The sequence below is a fragment of the Lineus longissimus genome, chromosome 5 (genome assembly GCF_910592395.1).
Source record: "Lineus longissimus chromosome 5, tnLinLong1.2, whole genome shotgun sequence".
NCBI lineage: Eukaryota > Metazoa > Nemertea > Pilidiophora > Heteronemertea > Lineidae > Lineus > Lineus longissimus.
In genome coordinates, this window is record NC_088312.1 from 16,298,904 (window position 1) to 16,321,081 (window position 22,178).

Below are 22,178 nucleotides of genomic sequence, written 5' to 3' on the forward strand. Positions count from 1 at the left end.
ACCCATGAACTCATATTCCCTCACAATGCAACAGAAATCGGCATAAAAATTGATGTATTCAACGCTTTACAACATTATTGTCCATTCATGCATTCAACTTGTGTTGCACACAAACACTTTCTGAATTTTCTGCCAAACTCTACAGTGCCACCATCTATAAGTCAAAATTGGAACTACAGCAATGCAGACAATCAGCCAGCAAACCAACATGGCAAGACAGAGTCAATAGACCAACACCCCAACAATGTATAACACTACCTATGTTAGCTCTCAAAATATCGGTCGGCGGTATATACGCGTTTTCAAGACCGACCGATATTTTGGTCGGCGGTATACAAGAGGTTAAAAGCATACACATCCAAAAAGATGAAATGCTGATGTGCTGAAATAATGGCCAGGTCCTTGTTTCCAAAAACAAGGCCAGGGCAATCAGACTTTCCGTGGATTGTACCAAAACAATTCAAAGGGGCCAAACATGAAAACCTTATGTGCACAGTTCAATAAAAAAATAGCAAGATTTTCTTTTTTGCTTCATGGGGGAAAACGTGAAAACAGTATGATCATAGTTGAATCAGCCTAACTTTATTATGACTCCAGCTCTCTCTTGAGCTGAAGTAAGTATTGTTGTTACTCAGCTGAATCTAAAGTTTCTCGTACAATCATGTGACCTCGGAGATACACTAGCTTTCGTCAACATTTTTGGCCAATCTAAGGCATGCACATGAAATCTAACAAGTGTAGTATTTAAGGTCGATCTAGAGTCAAGGGGTTTTCCCTAAGGCAAGGGCATTCCAATTGGAGTGTAACATAATAACTCATAATTGCCTAGACTCTGTTTGCCGATTTCAGGCAGAGTTGGCCATTGATGAACTTTTTTTGATGCCTAACCGCATCCCTGAAATGTGACAGCAATTATAGGCCTTGGTTTCCAATGGTCTACTGATTTGCGCGTAATATTTCGAAAAGCATTCTATTGGGCTCGTGTTGTAAATAGTAAACAAATCAGTGTGAATGATAAAGTTTCAAAATGTCAAGCAGTTTTTCTCAACTTTTATGAAACATTTTTCGAATTTTGAAAATGGAAATGTACTGTTAACCAACTGGAGCTTGTCTGTATAACCGCAGATTTTGGGGTTTTCAAGTAGATTTCCGCGAAATTTCCAAAATAGAAAAATTATGTGGAGTAAAACCTATACTTTGTTAATTATATGCATAATCAGAATTTGTTGAAATAATCGGCGGTTATACGGACATGCCCTAGGAATGGCTGCGTCCTTTCCAACAGAGTCTGCTTCGATGCGATATAGCATGTTACATAAAATTGATCAAGGTGATTTTTTTAACTTCCCAAAAAAGGTATTTTTCTGGATAATCCAGAAATACGATCCAGTTATTTAGGGGGAAAGTTCACTTAGATGCTTCATACGTAACATACCGTACCAAAATTTCTCTTCGAATCATTGTTATTAATGAATTATCACGAGTTGAAGCATGGGTATAGATCAACCTTAAACCTAAATTTTCTCTCACCTTGAAAACATTCCTATGTAATTTCTATGAAGTTTTGGTGATATAATTGACTTCAGCCTGGGAAGTAAATTGCTACCGCTGAACACTTATGAATAGAAACTATTAACATTTCTGAGGTGTGCCTCCCGGGGCGTTCCCTCCCGCTTCATGTTGGTTTGTTACTTTTGTAAAGGCGGGGGATGTACAGCGAAGGGAATAGCCAAACTGACATCATTTGTTTTGTTTCGGAACCTGTTTTTATCATCTTTTGGGTTTTGGGAGCTGAGATTGGGAAAAGGAGGTTAACGATAGTGGATTTTATATTTTTAGTTTTTAACACCAACTGATCGAATCAGCATCAATGAGCATGTAAGAAGTCTAAAATATAGCCAGGAAACTTAATGGAAATTCTTAATTTCGGTGTTTCTTTATTTTGATTTGATTTAATTTCCTAATCTCCACTCTGGTCTCACATGTGCTCCCAAAGTAAATTGCTGATCAACAGGATAATACAGAACGAAACTGAGATGGAACAGTAAAGTTTGATGAGAATAGATCTTCTGAAAAACGTTGTAAAAGTGACTTTGTAGGCCCATGAATATTATTGAGGTATCATGATGAACATCACATGACCTAAAATGGCCGGTCATGCCAAAGCAAAAGTGCGGGAATATCATGAATATGACTGGAATAAAAGCATGATTTTTGTGATCTCAGACGCCTGTACAATCATGATTATACTTTGGAATCATTCTAACACACCAAAGGATTATTTCACTTGAGCAGCGGACACGATATACTCTCAGTGCAAATTGAGGCGGGAGTGCGGATGTTATTCCCCAATGAAAATGTACCACTCCCATGATGCACCAAAATTGTCTTCTGGAGTCAAGCATTCACTTCTTGAGAATTCTCAGTTCTAGTTCCAGAACTGCCATTGCATTGATGACCTCACTGGTGCTAAAAACTACTTTTTCTGACTACGATTAACTAGACCTCAACAAAGCTGCTCAAACACTTTAAAGGGGTACGCTGTTGGTAATTACTGGTCGTCCAGGAAAATAGAAATGCAGTGATACACAATGACATAGTGCAGTTAATATGCATACGAATTTGTTGAGACTTGGTATTTATAGTATTGGTATATCTGTCTACACATCAGCAATGCTGAAATTTATATTTAGCATTTGTGACCGTCACAGCAAAACCAGGCACATGTCGCACAGAAGATGAGCCTAAATGACACCAGGAGATCATGGAAGAAATTGATGTGCTCATATTTCACAAAAAGCGGACAACAGAGAAATGAACGAATAGTCCATCTCAACCTGCCAAACTCAGAGCGACATGCGCCTGGTTTTGCTGTGACGGGTCACATTTGGTAATATTTCAAATCAATTTCAGATTTTTAACGCCGTAGGCCTTTAAAAGGTCATTGAAAAACATACTTTTAAAGTGAAAAGGATAAAGCCTACTTTTAGTAAACAGCCCCATTCACTAGAATATGAAAGGTGTTCATTCCTACTCCAGGTTGAAGCTGCCACACTGTTCTCAGGGTCAGGAAGCCAAATAGATACGTCAAAATGGATGGTGGAACCAATCACGGATATCAACACACTTAATAAGGTAATAACTTTCTTTTAAAAGTCATTTGGATGAAACATATAAGTATGAAGGCAGTTTCCCTTTGACCTCGAACCTCCTCAATATGTACAGGTTTTGTGTACCATTAGTTAGAGGTCAGTTTGGTGCAACAATGTTGTGATCTTGTATCGAACCCGAATGTCCCTTCTGGTTCGCAAAGCAGATTTCTGGTCATTATTTATGGGATGGCGTAATTAGGAGTGAAAAGTGTGTACAAAACAACCATCGGGTATAACCTATGACTTTGACTCTGTGGCCTCAACGTTGTAAACTTAAATTTTTAAGCTAATTTTTGGTTGGAAGTTCATGGTGTCTTCTAGTCATACATCCATCACCATTTGACCTCCCAGACAATCCACCATCACAGTTTTGATTCTTGAGTCAGTTCCTGGAATGAGGAACGTTTGGGGTTTTCTTTCCTTACAAAAAGCATCAATATGTAAGAACAATCTGAATTTGTTTCCCAAAAATGATTATTCAAGATTTTTCAAAATCTTTCTTTGCCGTTGCAGACGAAGGACTCATCAATGCGCTCTAAAGTAGAGATCCTCATTATGCGTATACAGGTTAGTAAATAGTACATTTATTGTGTGAGAATTATAGGGAGACGGCCATGTTCACTCCTCCGTACCTAATTGCTTTACACTCAAACCCCCTGTCTAGGATGCCTGAATATAATTTAGATCCTATTGATAAACAATTTTAATCCTGTCATCAAGCAGAGAATGTTTCTGAGGTTTTGTTGGCCAAAATGCTTTTAGGGATCAACTCCGATTTATTCGCAGAAATTCGCTTATTGATTAATTGAATAGCAACAAAAATAGTTTTTGATGCTTTTTCAAGAAACGATTTTTCGTTTCTGGTAAAAAAATTCGCTATAAAATTGTTTCGTTTTAGTCCCGGCCTCGCTGCCCGTCCAAACAACACAACGCAAACTCAAATCACTGTTTGCTTACAATGGTGTATTGTTTCCAGTAGAATTTGAGTGAACTCTGAGAACAAACTTTATACACAAAGTTTAGAAACTGCAACATATTTACTATGATGCATTCCATCATACGCCTTAGTACACTTCACCCCAAACAAACTACCAAAAAACTGTACAGCATAAGCATTATAATCAATCATAAAGATAAGAAACCGGTGTTAATTTGCATAACAATTGGTTCCTTGCATGGTCATCGGCTGTCCAGTCTCTGTTCGTAGAGAACCAGCCCATGTCGTAGCAGTCTTTGCAGCTTGCGGTGTTAGCTTTATAATATACTATGGAGTAGGCCCACTGAAAATTATTTTATCTCGGATATCTGTTTTAGGTAGTCTCCCCAGAAATATGTTGGATATATATTTACTATTTACAACTGCTTCGTTGAATAGATATGGTTAATTTCTTCCAACTGAAATGACGGGCAATTCCCATTCTGCCAATACCAGATTTTTAGCTTTGCTTACAATTTTTACTTGCCAGCGAAGCTTATCATATACTGTCATTTCTACGTTAAAGCCTTTAATGCCAGACTACATCTGGAAATTGTGTGAAATTTTATCTCAACAAAGTGTTCAACGAAGGAGTTGTGGTTGCTGCGTGTGTACTCTGGTGGCAAAAGTGACGTCGACATGAGTAGGCGAAATAGTGCTCAGTTAATTCAGTACTATTTACAGTTTTTGTTGTGACATTACGATTGTAAATGATCTGCAGTGTTTTATGATACTTCTTTGCCATGATTCTGTTAGTAATTTTGATGTAAGTCAGCGTAATAAAAAATATTAAATTGATATTGCGTATTTATTTAAAGAAGACTGTCAGGCCAGTTTTCTACAAACTATGATGCGTGTGAATTTTTCGTGATATTAATCGCCCTCAAAATGGTGTTACAACACTGCGTCAGACAAAATAAACTCGTCAGAGGCCAAGAAAATGGTCTTAAGAATATATTTGTGGGTGATTATGGGGAGAACATGCATCTTTTGATGCAACCTTGTCGCGGTGTCGCAAGTTTTGCGTTTTGAGATTTAGGGAATCCTCAACTTGGAATAGTCATCGGTGCAAGGTGTGGTTGTTTCAAAACTACCCAATGCATCTCTGGCTCAGGATAATTTTAGTTGAACAAAATAAAAATGATAATTTTTAGCAGAGTTTGTCAGAATTGTTTGCAATATCCATCCCATAGGGTGATCCGAAAGTTCCGAGAAATCACCAATGGCGGATTGCCATTCAACTGAATAGCAAATTCAGGCCAGGACCTTTCATCACAATGTGCATTCAGAACACCTATGAATGACTTAAAATCATCCAGGCTCCGCTCATGAGATATACCTTCACTGAAAATAATTGCTGAAACTTCTGTAAACATGTAGTAAGTATTAAAAATCGACCATTTTTAAGACCGATTTCATTTCCCTCAATCACCCCTGTAAAAATGTACTGTATATAGCATGTATCATACTGTGGAAATCAGGGGTTATTGTTCGCTTCTCCGGCCCTGCAGTCAAACCCCTGTTACATTTGCCCTCATTCGGTGAAGTAGCCATTGCAGAAGTAAGTTCGCCCAATCAGAGCGTCGCTAACATTTAAGTCTAGGAGTTTCAAAAACGATATCCAAACTCGCATTCATTCTCATAGTATAGTAGATTGGCTTTGCAGTGTAGCTTATGATTTGTACTGGAGCTGGCCGAAAGTATGTTCTGCAAAATAGCTGCATTTTCATCAGAATTTACTGCAGCTGGGCCAGGAAATGTGCCAGGATACCAATATTTTCAACTCTTGTTTCGATTGGATTATTGCAATTTACCGCAGAAAGACTAAACGCCCTGTAATTGGCAGTGATTGACAGATTTTAAGCTGAAAATTGTCGTCTGCTCAAAACTGGCAAAACGGCCTCGATCCTACCTGTCTCTGTAATGTACTGAACGCCCTAAGGCATTGCAACAGAGGCCGATAATGTGATGGCCATTTTGCGAATGTATATAGAGTGTGTACGGTCATTTCAAAACATAGTCCTAATCTAAATGTGTCATAACCAGCAGTTAGAAAGTGGTATTTCCCTATATTTTGATTCTCAATGTCAATATGCCTTTGAATCTGGTCATTTTGTGGGGTTCTTTGTCTATTTCTTATTGATATTGCCGATAAAAGACACGTAGGGAAAACCAGATTCATGCGCTCAGTTCATATACATAGATGTTTTGACAGAAAACCAAGGTGAGTTTTCTCTGTATTTTCTCTTGATTTGCTAGGTACAATTGCCAATGACAACTGTTATTTGAAAAGTCATAGTATAGAATGACTCACGTAGGTTCTTTACATAGGAAGTATTACCGTTTTTGGTTTTCTGTTTTGTTAAATTTGCTCAGTCATTGAGTCGAAGTGGAAGATCAAAACACACATGAACACCATGTACATTTTATACACAAAACGGTGTTGTAAAAAATTCTTCCTACTGATCAGAATAAAATAATCGTAATACTTCACAATTATCTACTACACATTAATGAAACAATTACTGGAGAATAATTTGGAAATCCAGACAAAATTTTTTTGATAAGAATAGCCTCTTTGTATTTATAAACATCATCAACGTAATCAAAAAAACTCGGAGTTATGACTCGAATGCTAGATGAACATGGCGGACTGCTGCACAAGAAGTGGTTGTTTTCTCATGTTTCTTGTTAAAAATAACAATGATATCATAGAAGTTTGATAGTGACACTGGTCAGAGTACACAAAGAATAGCGACAATGTAGTCTGCTGGAATTGCGAGGTATATTTAACAAACAGTAACACTGCCATTCTCAGTCTATGCTGATATGCAAAACCGACTGGGCCTTCATTATTTACCATACATTACACACCCTATACCGGAACATGAACAAATGCAATGCACTGCAGCATATGTGCACGGAAGTTAAGCATGCATTGCAAGCCAAGTGTCCAAACTCCACCAAGGTGAACTTTAGTAAATAAGGGTGAACTTTTTCAAATTTAATTTTTATAAGTTATTTCATGATTTTGGTCTAGGCCAATTTTATTTGATCCTCCCTCCAGTTCACTAATTTTGCAGACAAATTTTGATCTTTTTTTGTACATTTATGTTTTACCGTATCACCAACATGAACAGCGAGCCATACAGGGTTGTATATCCTCTCATTGTTTCGCGAGTAAGCACAGACTAAACTCATTGTTTTTGTTACATAATCGGGAATGTCAATAATAAATGTCGACGGGGTTTTCTGTGAGTGGACAGTCTTATCTCATTTTGATGGTGTTTTTTTTTTACAAAGTGCTTTTTTTCCCTCATTTTTACAGGATGATGCAGTCTATTATCTACGAGTCATTCTAGTGCCTTCCATATGCATGTCTCGGACTAGCCACTGCATCAACTGGATTGTTGCTTACATGTATAAAGGACTGGTGTTCCCTGAAAGACCGTGTACCAAAACGGTTGGTAATGTGTAGAATGGAGTTTGTATTCGTTGCTGGACCAGTTGATTCCTACACAGAGTGCTTTCACGACCAGCCATACTTGAGGGTAGGACAATGATTTTTCATTGTCATATGCCTGACTTGATTGAATCAAATGTACCGCATTTTCCCCTGGGAATTAAGTCGTCCCATGTCATCGTCCCAATGTGGTGACTCAATATTGCTATGTAAATATCGGTAATTAGTTGGTAGGCTGCTTGACCTAGCCTGGGCTGGGTGGAGTTTTCATGGATTTATAGTCCTACATGTATACTACCCCCAAGTGGAGCTGATCATTGATTTAGTGCACTACAACAGTTGGCAGAGCTGATGCCATTTTACTGTTAAGTCAAGGTTGAGGCAATATGCAGTGGGTAAGATGCGCCAATTTTTGATGGGGATTTCTGACTAGTGGTAGTCTTTGGGGTCATCATGACTAATCAGGGCCCATAAGGTTACTCTGAACTTGGTTCTCGTCTGATATTTTCTCTTACATGTTGTAGGCCTAATTCTGCAGCTATCCTAACCATTGTATGCTTCCCCTCTAACTCCGCTCTTCAAATAAAATCGCAGTCCAAGGGAGGCTGGTCTGTCTCGGTGCTTGGCTTGTAGGCTTCGTGCGTGTACATGTGTAGATAACGGGCTAAAGAAAGGTGAGTTTCATCACCCGCTGAAGAACAACTAGATTCATGCCTGGACCATGGAGCGAATTGGTGAAAGGTAAGATTGAAACAATTGGGTGGTTGCGGGAACCGCACTAACAGACCACCAGTAACAATCAATACTGCATTGAACATTCCAATGAGTTTACAAAGGACAATCTGTGCTAGTATCAAACTGCTGTTTATGAAGGTACCTTTCAGCTCACTTACTTACCTAGTGACATTAATTAAGGATCATTAGAGCCAAGCTGGTCAAGATTTGGCTCATTCACATCCAGGCATTAAGAGTCTGCATTGTTGGCTGATTGATATAAGAGGGTGATGTAAGTGACTGCATCATAGCCAGTTGTCACAATCAAGTACATATAAGAGATGGCATTGTAACCTGATTGAATGATATAAGAGAAGAGGGTGATGTCGCAATCAAGTAAGAGACTGCATTGTAGCCTGGTTGATTTGATATAAGAGAAAAGGGTGATGTCACAAGAGACGGCATCATGCCTCATGTCACAATCGAGTAAGTGACCGCATTGTAGCCTGATTGATATAAGAGAAGAGGGTGATTTGAGAGTCGGCATTATGCCTGATGTCACAATCAGGTAAGAGACGGCATTGTAGTGTGATAGATATAAGCAAAGAGGGTGATGTAAGAGACCGCATCATAGCCAGATGTCACAATCAAGTAAGACTTTATTGTGGCCTAATTGATATAAGAGAAGAGGTTGATGCAAGAGACGCCATCATGCCTCATGTCACAATCAAGTAAGATACCGCATTGTAGCCCGATTGATATGAGAGAAGAGGGTGATGTAAGAGACGGCATCATGCCTCCTTTCACAATCAAGAGACGGCATTGTAGCCTTATGGGAGGGAATAGGGCAGTGTCAAAAGAACTTATCTAAACTTAAGGTAATGAAGGAGAGATTTGCAATGACCTACTTTTATGACCTTCTGCCCTACTTTAAGACTGTTATAGCGAAAGCAGTCGTGTTTGGTATCGAACTAAAGGTAATGAACAGTAGGTTTGTGCTAACCCATTTTCATTACCAACTGATCTACTTGGAGACAGTTAGAGCAAAAGGTGTTGTCGTGTTTGATATCAAACTAAAAGTGTTGAAGAGTAGGTTTGCCCTGATCTACATTTATGACCTACTAAACAACTTAAACACTGTCAGAGGAAGGTGGTCACGTTAATGGTATCAAACTAAAGGTATTGAAAGAGCAGTTTTGCGCTGACCTGCTTAAACACGTGTTTGTCATCAAACTGAAGGTATTGAAGAGCGGATGTGACAAAAGAACCCCTCAGCTACTGCAGTTCAAATAAAACCTTCACAACTGTCATCCACCCTAGGGGCCAAATTCATAAAGGGCGTTTAAGGGTAAGACGTGTGTAACTTCTCCCTGATTAGTTTGCAGGGACTATTCATATTCTGTGAAGATTTACATGAAGGGCCTGAATCTGTCTATTCCGCAGGTAACGCTGTTTTAAGCTAAACGCCCATTATGAATTTTGCCCCATTTATCTAAGCTTGATTCCATCTAGTATGTCCACATCCCCCTATCTACCATAAACAAACATTCTGGTACATGCATTATATACTTCTTGTTCCATTCTCTTGTCATTCTTGTCATTCCTTGCTATTCAATTCCGCCAGGCCTCTAGTTTGAAGTAATCCATCTTTGGTAATACGTATAACTCAATAAAGAAAACATTATGTGGCAGTCGAATTCACAGAAATATCAGTGTACTTGTTGAGTTTGTACTCGCTATCAATGCGGGCTATCAATCATATCCTTTGGACTTGGTCCTTACCTTGCTTTTACTGGTTGGTTGTCCCTGATGTAAAGGTTGCCCCCGGCCTAGGCTGGACCATGTTCACTGGACTCGTTTGTCCCAACCCACATACACTTCAAAGGAATTGATGTAAAGGCCCAAACTGTTACTGATTGTATCTAGGTAGTGACTATGCATCTGAGCTGCTTTGTCTCAACCTGCACCTTATAAAGGATTTGATGTAAATTTCAAAGGATTTGATGTAAATGTCCAGACTGCGTTTACTGCTTTTCCTCAAGGTGGTGACCATGTATCGACTGGACTTGTTTTTCACAACTTACACTTCAAAGGAATTCATATAGAGGTCCAGACTGCAATTACTGGCTGTCCATAGTGCAGCGGTCAATTACAACTCTGAACCCCCCATGTCAGGGGTCAACACTGATGTGACGACGCATCTGCGTCGCATCCTGAGGTTTCCAAAAAATCCCTAGCAATGAGTTCCTGACGAACTGAGTAAAAATCAGTGTCGAATTTCGTTGAATGTCTGGAAATAACAAAGATGATCTTTGGTGAATTCCTGCATACAGGACTGCCGAACATGCCGAAAGACCGTCGCATGTCTGGCGACCGCAGTCAGTTGTCACCCATGCATGTTTTTCCAGCCTCAATTACATTTTAAGCATCATCATGGCAGCGCACTTCAAGGATCGTGGCGATCCAGTTTCTTCTTTCCGTCAATTTTCTGACATCTGCAGCCATCATTGTGGGGGAAGAGGGTTGAGAATTATAGGAGGCACTGTTCAGTTGATTTGCACAAACCAGCCAACCCTTACCCAGATATGGAAACAAGTCTATTCATAATTGATTTCGTACCCAAAAATGTGAATTTGTGTGGCATTCCTGATGTTCACTGTTCTGACAAGTGAAAAACAGTTGATGCTCTGAAGCACCAAAAATGAAGAAGCGGTGAATTCCTGGAGCAAGGATCTTGTGCTTTGGGTGAGAAACTGTCGTTTCCTGGACGACCCCTTTTTTCCCAGGTGTCGAATAAATGTCAAATGTCTGATAGGGGGGTTCAGAGTTGTAATTGACCACTGCATAGGTTGTGACTGGACTGGTTTGTCTCTTGCTAAACTTCAACATATTGGTGTAATGGTCCTGACTGCAGTTACTGGTTGTGACCATGCATCTGCTGGGTTGTGACAGTCCAAGGATCACCCTCGCAAGTAAGATTAACCTACTGTTACAACCTTCAAATCGTAATCGCGCTCGTTATATGAATTCATATGAAGAACAACCAGATGGACCGAGCGAAGTCCTCTGGCCGTAGACCTCCATTATGTGCACCAAGCAATGATTTTTCAATAGAGCACCAAAAATCCCTTTCTACGTCAAGAAATCGCCTGACCACAAAAAGTTAATAGTCGTACTTCCACCTATCAAATCCCCGTGTCTTTTGCGCTTACACCTATAAATTGCCATGTCTAAATAGACCTGTGTGTCAAATCCCCGTGTCTCAATTAGCCCTATCGAGCTTGATGGGGCTAATCAGGGGCTAATTAAGACCCGTGTTCAACACAGGTTTTTTGATAGGTGGAATCTGAATAGACACGGCAATTGCATGTTCTAAGATCCAGCGACAGATGGCGCGGTGTAGTTGCCTCGGTATTGCGCATGCGAAATTCCCCTCTAACGGGAAAGAAACGCAGGAGAGCTCCCTACCTGCAGCGCCGGGGCTATTAACTGATGGGTGTAAGTGCGCCCCGGGTTTTTTGACACACGGCGAAGACACGGCTCTTGAAAAAACATGGTGTTTTATGATAGGTGGAACTACGACTAATGCCTCCCTTTGGATCTCCAAACATTATCCAAGAGATTAACATCTTACACTTACCATTTGATTCAGTAATAAGTTAGATTTAGGCAAAAAGCATGCTCCCATTTAAGGATCGATAAGACTGCTTTGTTTACTTTTGATTCGGCACAATCCACGATCATTTGAATGGTTCTAATTTAGAAAGTTATCCCATCAAATTGGCTGAATAGGGGATGAATGCATTCCAAATTTTCCCTAGATCCGAATACAAGAATTGAAATTACAAGATATAATGGTTCTTTGCAGTACAGGACGATTTTATGGATGAGAATTCATTAAAAAAAATTTCCATTGGGTGTATATGAATTATGGCTCAGGCAGATCGTCACATGGAAGTTGAATGACAAGCAGGCGATTGCAAGCGGCCTGTCATTAATTGACAGGTGTCAACAGACATCATGACTACCAGCGAAAGCTGATTGGTCAAAGCAGCAGACAGTTAAATCTCTTTCCAAGATAAAGATCAAAAGCCGGGATCAGAGAAAGTTTAACATGGATAAATAGTCCCACATGAATGATAGCAGTGAGTCTTTTGATGTGTCGAAATTGGATCCCGCTTGCTCCATTAAAACCTGGCCAATTCAAAAGATGGATGCAGGTTGGATGCAGGTGCTTGACCCCGATTCCAGGTCAAAATAAGTGATAGCGTGGTTAAAAGTGTAGGGAGAAGTGTAGATTCTAGATTGAACTTGATGCGAGGATGCATATGATTTTTGTGGAGGCGGCCATTGTTGGTAAGTTGGTAAGTTGGCACTGATATTGCATGTTCGATTTTGAAATATCGTGATGTGTGGAATGGTAAATGCTTTCGGGAGGTTTGGATTATTATCTTCTGGGTTGTTAACTCCTGCTACTCAAGTAGGTAGGCCAAAATATTCCTGTGTTCTGAATTAAATAAACTTTCGCCCTTCTTACCCGGCATGGCATCAGTATTGGTGACACGGCCTGTTTACAACAATGTACAATGTAATATTTTTCCTTGCTAGCCGGATTTTCATTTTCAATCGTTACCAATTCGCTACATCTATTGAAACCATTTTACGGTTTTTTTTACCTCTATTCAATATTGTTTCAGCTTGATAGTCGCCACAAAATCATTGCACTTTTTTGAATTCCCAAAAGACTTTTTGTTTCTCTTTGCTGAGAGAATTTCTGCAAATAATTTGGGGAGGATCCCTAAAAACTCACATATATCAGATTTCATGGACAGCGTCATTTTGCACCAACAAGGCACCAAAAACCTATTTTCTGATGACAGCTATGTCGCTGCAGAAAAGATGTGTTTACATGTGAAATGTTGTGTGTATGTATAGTATTGCACAGGGGCAGAAAGGAATTGAAATTTCGCTGCTCAATATCTCATAAACAATGATTCATCTAATGCCTTTGCATCTGGTGTTTTGCTAAACGACCAAAAAGTAGTGAAAAGGAGTGTAATGTGCTTCCACAGGGGAAGTCAGCTGATAAACCCTGTTCCATGAAGGTTTTGTCTGCTTTGGAGGGAGCGCATCTTTTATTTAAGCTCTTCATTCCTCTGAGTGCACAGGCCGCTTTCCCCCATTGAAGCGCATCTGACTTGTCATCAAAAGGATGTGCGTTTGAAGGGTTCATCCCCATTTCGCCTACACCCATTTCGCCTACTCACCGTTTCGCCTACACCCATTTCGCCTATTCACCATTTCGCCTATTACCCATTTTGCCTACATCATTTCAAATGTTTTATGATAGTGACTTCAAATTCAAAAGATGTTTCAGCCTTCTAGTCTAATTTGAAATGTCTATTGGTGCCAGAATTTTGTAACGCTTTTAGAAATATGCAGTTTATCCAACTAAATACCAACTAAATACTATCAGACGAACTGAGTAGGGTCATGAGTAGGGTCATGATTTGGCTGAAAACAGTGGAAATATCATGGTCTCTCAAATTTGTCCAATTTGAAGAAAAAACATTTGTGGACAACCACCAGTTTTAATAAAATTTCACCATTTACTCGCCTGACTGTCTGGAATGTCATATCCAAATTTCAGATTCACAACCCGAAGCATTATTTGATGCAAGGCGGTCAAACTGTGACAATTTAACTGCAAAAAGGCTTAAAAAATCAATGGTGGCCTTGTCTCATGAGGCCGGGTTGGAATGATAAAGTATGGTAAAGTTTAACTGGGAAATATGCTATAATATGAAGGAAAAAAACCAAGCTCAACAATTCGTAAAATTGTTCAAATGTCCAGCGCACACCACTCTTTTCCTTTTTAGTAGGCGAAATGGTGAGTAGGCGTAATGGTGAGTAGGCGAAATGGGTGTAGGCGAAATGGTGAATAGGCGAAATGGGGGTAGGCGAAATGGGGGTAGGCGAAATGGGTAATAGGCGAAATGGGTGTAGGCGAAATGGGTGTAGGCGAAATGGGGGTACACCGTTTGAAGTTCGGCCTGTGCCACTCAGTACTTTCAACTGGCCTGAAATAGCAGTTGCAGCACAGTATGTGCGGTCCTTGGTTTCTATAAAAGGTTTCTGGACGGAGGGACCCAACGCGCCGTGTAGCGGCAAAATGGCGAAGCGGGCGAAACATTTATAATGGGTCACTGTGATCTCATTATGGACTTATATCGCGATTATGGGGTTGTAACTATTTTGCTGTATATTGTCACAAGGAAAGAAAAGCACGTGACCTAACTCCAGCCATTTGTGAAAAGTGATAATTAGAAGGTATATAGTTCAGGAAATGTTAGTAAATAATCATTCCTTATCGTCTTTTGAGAGCATTTTTAATTGTAAAAAGGATATGCCTACGTCACAGAGTCTCTGCAATGGTCATTTTTATCACAGTAGTCTCACGCAGCCAGACCTTCTTCACTTATTAGTCTGGCGCAAGCCAGGCGTTCATTGTACTAGACCTGGATGTTTTCCACCACAATGTATGTGGGCAGAAGAAACACTGCGCAAGATTACCTCGAGCTGGTGCTAAGCATAGATTATGCTAATGAGCATACTTCCACATTAAGTTTTCCCAGAATGGTTCATATCACACATAGCTACTTAGCCTAATACCATTAGGCCCCGCGTAGTGGTGCTGAGGTGGCCACTGTAATCAAGAGAGTGGTTGAGTCACTATGTTATGACGGACCTAACCAAAATTGCTTACATTTCGCATTGCTACAATGAAAGACCTAATACTGAAACCACATGTCTGTTGACTGTGCTTTAATGCAAGTATCAATGCGTATCTTTTCCCCCCCCCTCCTCAAGGGTTCGACACCTTTACGACAATATACCCAATGCACTTCACCTAAGCTACGGCAGGAGTTCATTAGACACTTATGGAAAATCGTCAGGTTATCACTTGCTATTATCCAATGATGTGGAAAGATTTCGACACCTAACCACCTTTTCCTAAGATGTTCGACATGCTATCACCTTTTTAGGTCAGAAATCACCAAAGATGTTCGACCACCACAACTCAGCACTGCACTAGCAGCACAGCAGAGATAGGGTCGCAGGGGCTAAAAATCTAGGCCATTATATCGATAACCTCAGGGCTTCAGCGAGTCCTTGGTCTCCAAATCTTACGATGATATGATACAAAGAAAATGAAACACAAATTACTTGCAAAGTATGCCCGAAAGTATGCGAGAACACACGACACACGCGTTCACTACAACAGCATGAAAAGCCAATCTTGACACTAGAGGCGCTGATGTCGTTCCTAAACAACGGCTCTAGCACTGCTAAATTGCCACCATCTTGAAAAGCAGTACCGCGCATGTGGAAATGTAAAGAATCTTTACAATTGCAAAGAGGCTATCGCATCACCACTACGCCCGAGACCACGATGACTGCACTACGCTGCATTGATAGTTTGCAATAAATTCACGTAAAAACACACCAGAACATCTCGGGTTTTATTTACAACGATCATATTTTGTTATTTATTTATAAAACAAGCCATTTTATGAAAGAAGGTGGCACTTACTAGGCCTGGATAAGACTTTGGAGTTTGAAGTGGTGGTGACGCAGTGTTGAAAACACCTGAATGTCAGGATGCCGATATCCAAGATGGCGGAATTTTACCAATTCCAGTGTCTGAAATTGAATTTTAATTTCGGCACTGTGCGAGTTTGCATGAAAAGCGTGACAGCGTCGAAAAATTGCGTACCACGCATGCGCAAGGGGGAATCCCCAATCCGGCAAGATTACGACGATGACCCCGCCGGTAAGCTAGAAAGCACTTAAATTTTATTTTGGCTCACCGCAGGGGAGGCTATACGATACCAGAGTGTCATCGTCGTCGTCTGTATCCTGTTTCAAAAACAGTGGCACGTTTGTTAACCGATAGGACTATCAACTTGAAACTTTGTGCACAGGACCCCTAGGTCAGGCTACCTCAGACACTGAATAGTGGAAACCTAAAAAGTGTGATATCTCTCTTATAAGTGACTTGTTTTCGATAAAATTAAATGGTAGGCTCTCCTAGCAAGGATACATCACATATCATACAGGTTTTTGATTTGACCTAATTTTTCTTGGTTACAGAGGTCAAATGGCATCAAGTGGCCGTTAGAGTGTAACTATGGCACATTTCTTAACCCCTAAAGGTATGAACTTGAAACTTAGTACAAATGACTCCCTGCATCATAAAACCTCCTACAACGAATTTCTGTCCGATCTGATTTTCAACTTGGCCACCAGGTGACCAAAACTAAAATGAAATGGCCAGGGCCATTGTGCTCACCTGTCGATATGAAAGGGAGAGTTTTAGGAAGAACTTGTCATTGTTAGGGGTTAATCATGCAATAGTTGTGGGATGGTGTGGTTTGTCTTGAAAAAGTGGCATTGGTCATATTGTTTTCCGCGTGCACATGTTACTGACGTTGGAATAAGTGAATCGTTATTTGTGGGAGAAGCTGAGAGATGTTTTCTGGCCAATTAAAACGGGTTTACATGTGTCTTAGCTATTCGGTGACTATTGAAAATAAACAGCGCATTTACATTTTGTAAAACCTGCTGTCATTGGCCGAAATTTCAAATGAATGGGATGTACCTGTGGAATTGCGTGTGATTACGCTATCTTGAAAGGAGTATTTATTCTCGTGCATGCGCTCCCCATGCATTTGCTGTATAGTCCTGTACATTTATTTATACAGCGGTGAATGCAGAACGGAGCATGGAAAAACCATCACTCACAAAAATGGTTGTTTGAGCACTCGTGACACGTTTACAAAAGTTAAAGCAACTATTTTTAGTGGATGTTTACCCAATGAGTAGCGTCTGGGTCATTATAAGCCGTTAACATGCGTTTAAGAGCGCATAGTGTGAGGAAAGGTTCCGGCTTGACGCTGATCTCCGATGACGGCATCCGCCATTTTGACGTATTCTCGAAACTTCGGGATCGTCAAATGGAATGGACATCACATAATTTTTGACACACACTGCTACAATTCATCATTTTTATTGTTCTTTAGCAGTATTATTACGCCAGCCGTATTGGCAGGGCAGCTTGAACACAACTGCGTTTCGCATTGACCAATATTCCCCATTCCAAACCGAAGGACAATCCAACAAGTTTGTCATTTTACCATCCAATCATAGTCAAAATTTTCTGAAACAATCGGCAATGAGAACAAACTAATAATTTTAAAACAATCACCAAGAATGTAATCAACGCATACCACCTGGTTTGAAGAGTGGATGATCCACTTATACCATTGATTGAAGGTGATTTAATTCCTTGTTCGTCTTGCTTCAAACTTATAAAATGGCTGTCGTCCATACTTGTAGTATGCAGCTCTAGCGGCGCAGAACAACACTGCGCATCTGGGATACCGACTGATTGCCTCGAACTGCGAAACTCAAAACTGCTGGCAATGTGCCAACTAACATTTTTGCCTAATACCGCCAACTACTGATGTGAAACGTAACTAATCTATTTGATATCGAAACCTCTATATCATGCAGACCTCTAAAACTTAATTTCAAACTTCAATCTGCTGGAATAAAGCAAATCGGCTTTTTTAACCTTGACCTTCTTATAACTGAACTGTAGATCACACTGACCTAAATCTGTGTCAGCATGTAGAGATGCATAATAGGTGTCTACATATTAAATTTAGAGAGTCTGTTACCAATAGTAAAGAAATGTGCCACCATCAAAGAAATTTTAGAGTTCGAGCTCTGTGACCTTGAAATGAAGGTCAAATCAAAAACCTGTGTGATATGTGATGTACCTTTATTAGATACACCCACCATAACATTTTCATCGCTCTAGCTTTAATCATAAGCTTCAAAATGACAAAAATAGGTTTTCAAAGACTGCCCCCTTTATGGCAGACCAGCAGTCAAATTGCGCTGATTTTCATTCTGAAGGAAGGTCTTGCCTAGGGGTACCCACGCACCAAGTATGAACTTTCTGGGTCAAACGGTTCAGAAATGTGCCACTATTTTGTCAAAAGTTGACGACGGACGATGACGACGCTGGACGCCAGACGCCGCAGTATCGTATAAGCCCACCTGACAGGTGAGCTAAAAAGGTAAAAGTGCAATATCTCACTTATTAGTGACTTGTTTTCGATGATATTTATATGGAAGGTACTCCTAGCAAGGATACATCAAGTATCCTGTGAGGTTTTGATTTGACCCTCCTTTTCAAGGTCACAAAAGTCAATTGGCATAAATTGGCCGTTTGAGTGTAACTATGGCACGTTTCTTGGCCACTTAGCTCATAGCAGGACACCTACGGCGTACACCGTAGCCTTTTGAAAAGCAGAAAATGGGTCCCTACGGCTAATTCCGTGAATTATTTGAATCACCCGCCACAATGGGGAATCCCCATAACGTCAGCATTAATCACCGTGTAGCCGTGAAGAATGACCAATACACAAGTTTTTTCGCCATTGTGTGTTTAATTTCGCCTTTTTCATGGATTTTTTGGGGGTTAGATGGTGTTTCTAAGGGAGGGACCAGACCAGCTATGGAGGATGCTACAAAAACATGAATTATAACCTCCAGCATAGGGAATAGGGGTAAGTTTATGACTATATTTGATGGTATATCATCTCTAGTTTCAACCCAGAGTACAACTGTGTGTATTGGTCAATGTTTGTGGTCGGTTCGTGCGTGGTGGTTGGGCTGGCCAAGGGCCTGGGCCCTCTTTGATGAAATAAGTCCCTTTAAGTTTTTTCTCCATATCAAATCAGGGATATTTAGATAACACTAGCATAATACCCATGGCGCGGGTTGTTTTAGGGTGTTGGCTTACTGTGGGGGTTGGGCAATTTGGGTGAAATGAAATGATATGTCTGGGGGTTGTGATGTTGTCTTGATTTTGATGATTGGGACAATCTGGGTGATATGAGTTGATTGGTCTGAGGGGTTGTGACTTTGTCTTCTCTTGATGATTGAGGCAATCACGGTATATGTATTGATAGGTGGGGGGAGGGGATTTTTCTTTATTGGCTTTGGTTTGGAGGTGCGGTCGAGTGTGGTATGGATCACTGGCGTTGCCCTGGTTGTCAAGGCAGTTGTTTCTGCTGGGTAGGATGTTGTCCAATAGTGAGGGTTTCCTGGTTTCTAAATCGTTGAGGGGTGGGGATGGGGTTGGGTAGTATGGTTTAATTGTGCCATTAAGCCTTATAGTGGGGGTATCGTGGTAACTGTGCCTTGCCTTTTGTGTTGGCAGTGGTGTTGGTGGCGGATTTTTGTCAACTGTCGCGTCATCTGCTCGGTCGATGTGTGATGTGGAGCACTCCTCGCCGACCCAAGTGGTAACAAATCGAACATGATGATTTGGGGGGATGATTTTCGTCCAGATTACTTACACTATACACGTTTTTGGCCAAAACGACCGGAAAAATCAAACTCCACCACTCTTCAAAGTGGTCTCGAGTAATTTTGACGAACTATTTCGCGTATGGTGAAGAGGTAATGGCGTGAAGTTATGAACTTAGTACAACAAATGCTGTGAGCATAGTGGGTGGCAGTACCAGATGGAGGAAGTAGTTCGCCTAGGTTTTTTTCGACACCCTCCGCACGGACTCCACTCGTTCCGGAACACTCATTTACCTGTTAATCTGCAGTGGTTAGCCTGTTTTTATTGCAGTGAAGAAATGTTAATCAGGATTTTATATTATTGGCTCACCGTAAGGGGAGTCTATATGATAGCGCTGTGTCCGTCGTCGTCGTCGTCGTCGTCGTCGTCGTATCCTAACAGTGGCACGTTTCTTAACTGCTGGGGCTATGAACTTGAAACTTTGTACACAGAATGCCCTAGGTCAGCTGACCTCTGACACTGATTTTCGGTCCGATCTGATTCTCTGTTTGGCCACCAGGGGGCCAAATGTTGATATCTAAAAAGTGTGATATCCCGCTTATTAGTGACTTGTTTTCGATAAAACTTTTGTTGTAGGTACTCATAGCAAATATACATTTTATATTATACGGGTTTTTAATTTGACCTTGTTTTCAAGGTCACAGAGGTCATATGACGTAAATTGGCCATTAGAGTGTAAACTATGGCACGTTTCTTAACCACTAAAGCTATGAACTTGAAACTTGGTACATATAACCCCCTATATCACATAGCCTCTGGTGCTGAATTTTGGTTCGATCTGATTCCTAACTTTGCCACCAGGGGGCCAAAAGTGGAAATCTAAAAAGTGTGATATCTTGCTTATAAGTGATTTGTTTTCGATAAAAGTTTTGTTGTAGGTACTCATAGCAAATATACATTTTATATTATACGGGTTTTTAATTTGACCTTGCTTTCAAGGTCACAGAGGTCATATGGCGTAAATTAGCCATTAGAGTGCTAACTATGGCACGTTTCTTAACCACTAAAGCTATGAACTTGAAACTTGGTACATATAACCCCCTATATCACATAGCCTCTGGTGCTGAATTTCAGTTTGATCTGATTCTCAACTTTGCCACCAGGTGGCCAAAAGTGGAAATCTAAAAAGTGTGATATCTTGCTTATAAGTGACTTGTTTTCGATAAAATTTTTATGGTAGGTACTTTTAGGAAGAATACATCACATATCTTACGGCTTTTCAATTTGACCTACTTTTCAAGGTCACAGAGGTCATATGGCGTAAATTGGCCGTTAGAGGGTAAACTATGGCACGTTTCTTAACCAGTAAAGCTATGAACTTGAAACTTGGTGCATATAATCCCCTACATCAGATAAACTCTGATGCCAAATTTTGGCCCGATCTGATTCTTTATTCGGCCACCAGGGGGCCATAATGGAAAAAGTAAGAAGTGCAATATCTTGCTTATTTTTAGTGATTCGTTTTCAATAGCATTTTTATGGTAGGTTCTCCTAGCAAGGATACATCACATATCATATGAGTTTTTGATCTGACCTGCTTTTCAAGGTCACAGAGGTCAAATGGCGTAAATTGGTCATTTGATTGTAACTATGGCACATTTCTTAACCACTAAAGCTTTGAAATTGAAATTTGATACACATGACTCCCTACGTCATGTAACACCGAATTTCGGTCTGATCTGGTACTCAACTCGGCCACCAGGAGGCCAAAACTAAAATAGGTAAAAAGTGCAATATCTCGTTTATTAGAGACTTGTTTTTGATGATATTCTTATGGTACTTACTCCAAGCAACGATACATCACATGTCATATCGACTTTGGTTTGACCTATGTACTATACATGTACAATGTTTCTTAATCTGGATGAATTCCAAAGAACCAAATCTCTATACGGTGAGCACAATGGCCCCTGGCCGTTTCATTTTATTTTATATTTGCCCCGGGTATTCATATAGGGAGCTGTGCTTGGGTCGGATGAGGCGGTTATGTTATTATGTGACGTGTATCACGTGATGAATTCCCATACGGTACTTCGAAAAATTAAGATTAAATTAACAACGTAAGGTGAAAGAGTACGACCAAAATAAAGGGGAAAAATTGCAGAGATGGATGAATGTTTTAAACATATTGTGGCCCCAATACTTTCCTGGCTTATTTTCTTATAATCCCACACTTTTGATTTAATAGATGGCCCCATATGAAAACTCAGACCTGATGAAATGGCCCCTTATGTTAATTAGTATGCCCATATATAGAAAGAACAAAAAATGCTATTTCTCCAAAATCGCTGCAAAGTTTACCCACTTAACCCGGCGAGGACCATCTCCATATCAACCACAACTTTCAGGAAAAGTTTCGAGGTCATCCGATCTGAACTGACGGAGGAGATGTGTGACAAACTATTTCAGCTCTACGTCCATTATAGT

At 40.3% G+C, this 22,178-nt stretch overlaps 1 protein-coding gene across 5 annotated transcripts in view; it reads left to right on the forward strand.

Moving 5' to 3' along the window:
- Positions 1–22,178, forward strand: part of LOC135488778 (oxygen-dependent coproporphyrinogen-III oxidase-like) — a 215,130-nt gene that overhangs the window by 36,029 nt on the left and 156,923 nt on the right. For all 5 annotated transcript variants that reach the window (XM_064773594.1, XM_064773592.1, XM_064773591.1 and 2 more), the window contains 2 exons: positions 3,040–3,135; positions 3,666–3,719. In XM_064773594.1, the coding sequence (XP_064629664.1) occupies positions 3,040–3,135; positions 3,666–3,719 (150 nt within the window). The remainder of the gene's footprint in view (positions 1–3,039; positions 3,136–3,665; positions 3,720–22,178) is intronic.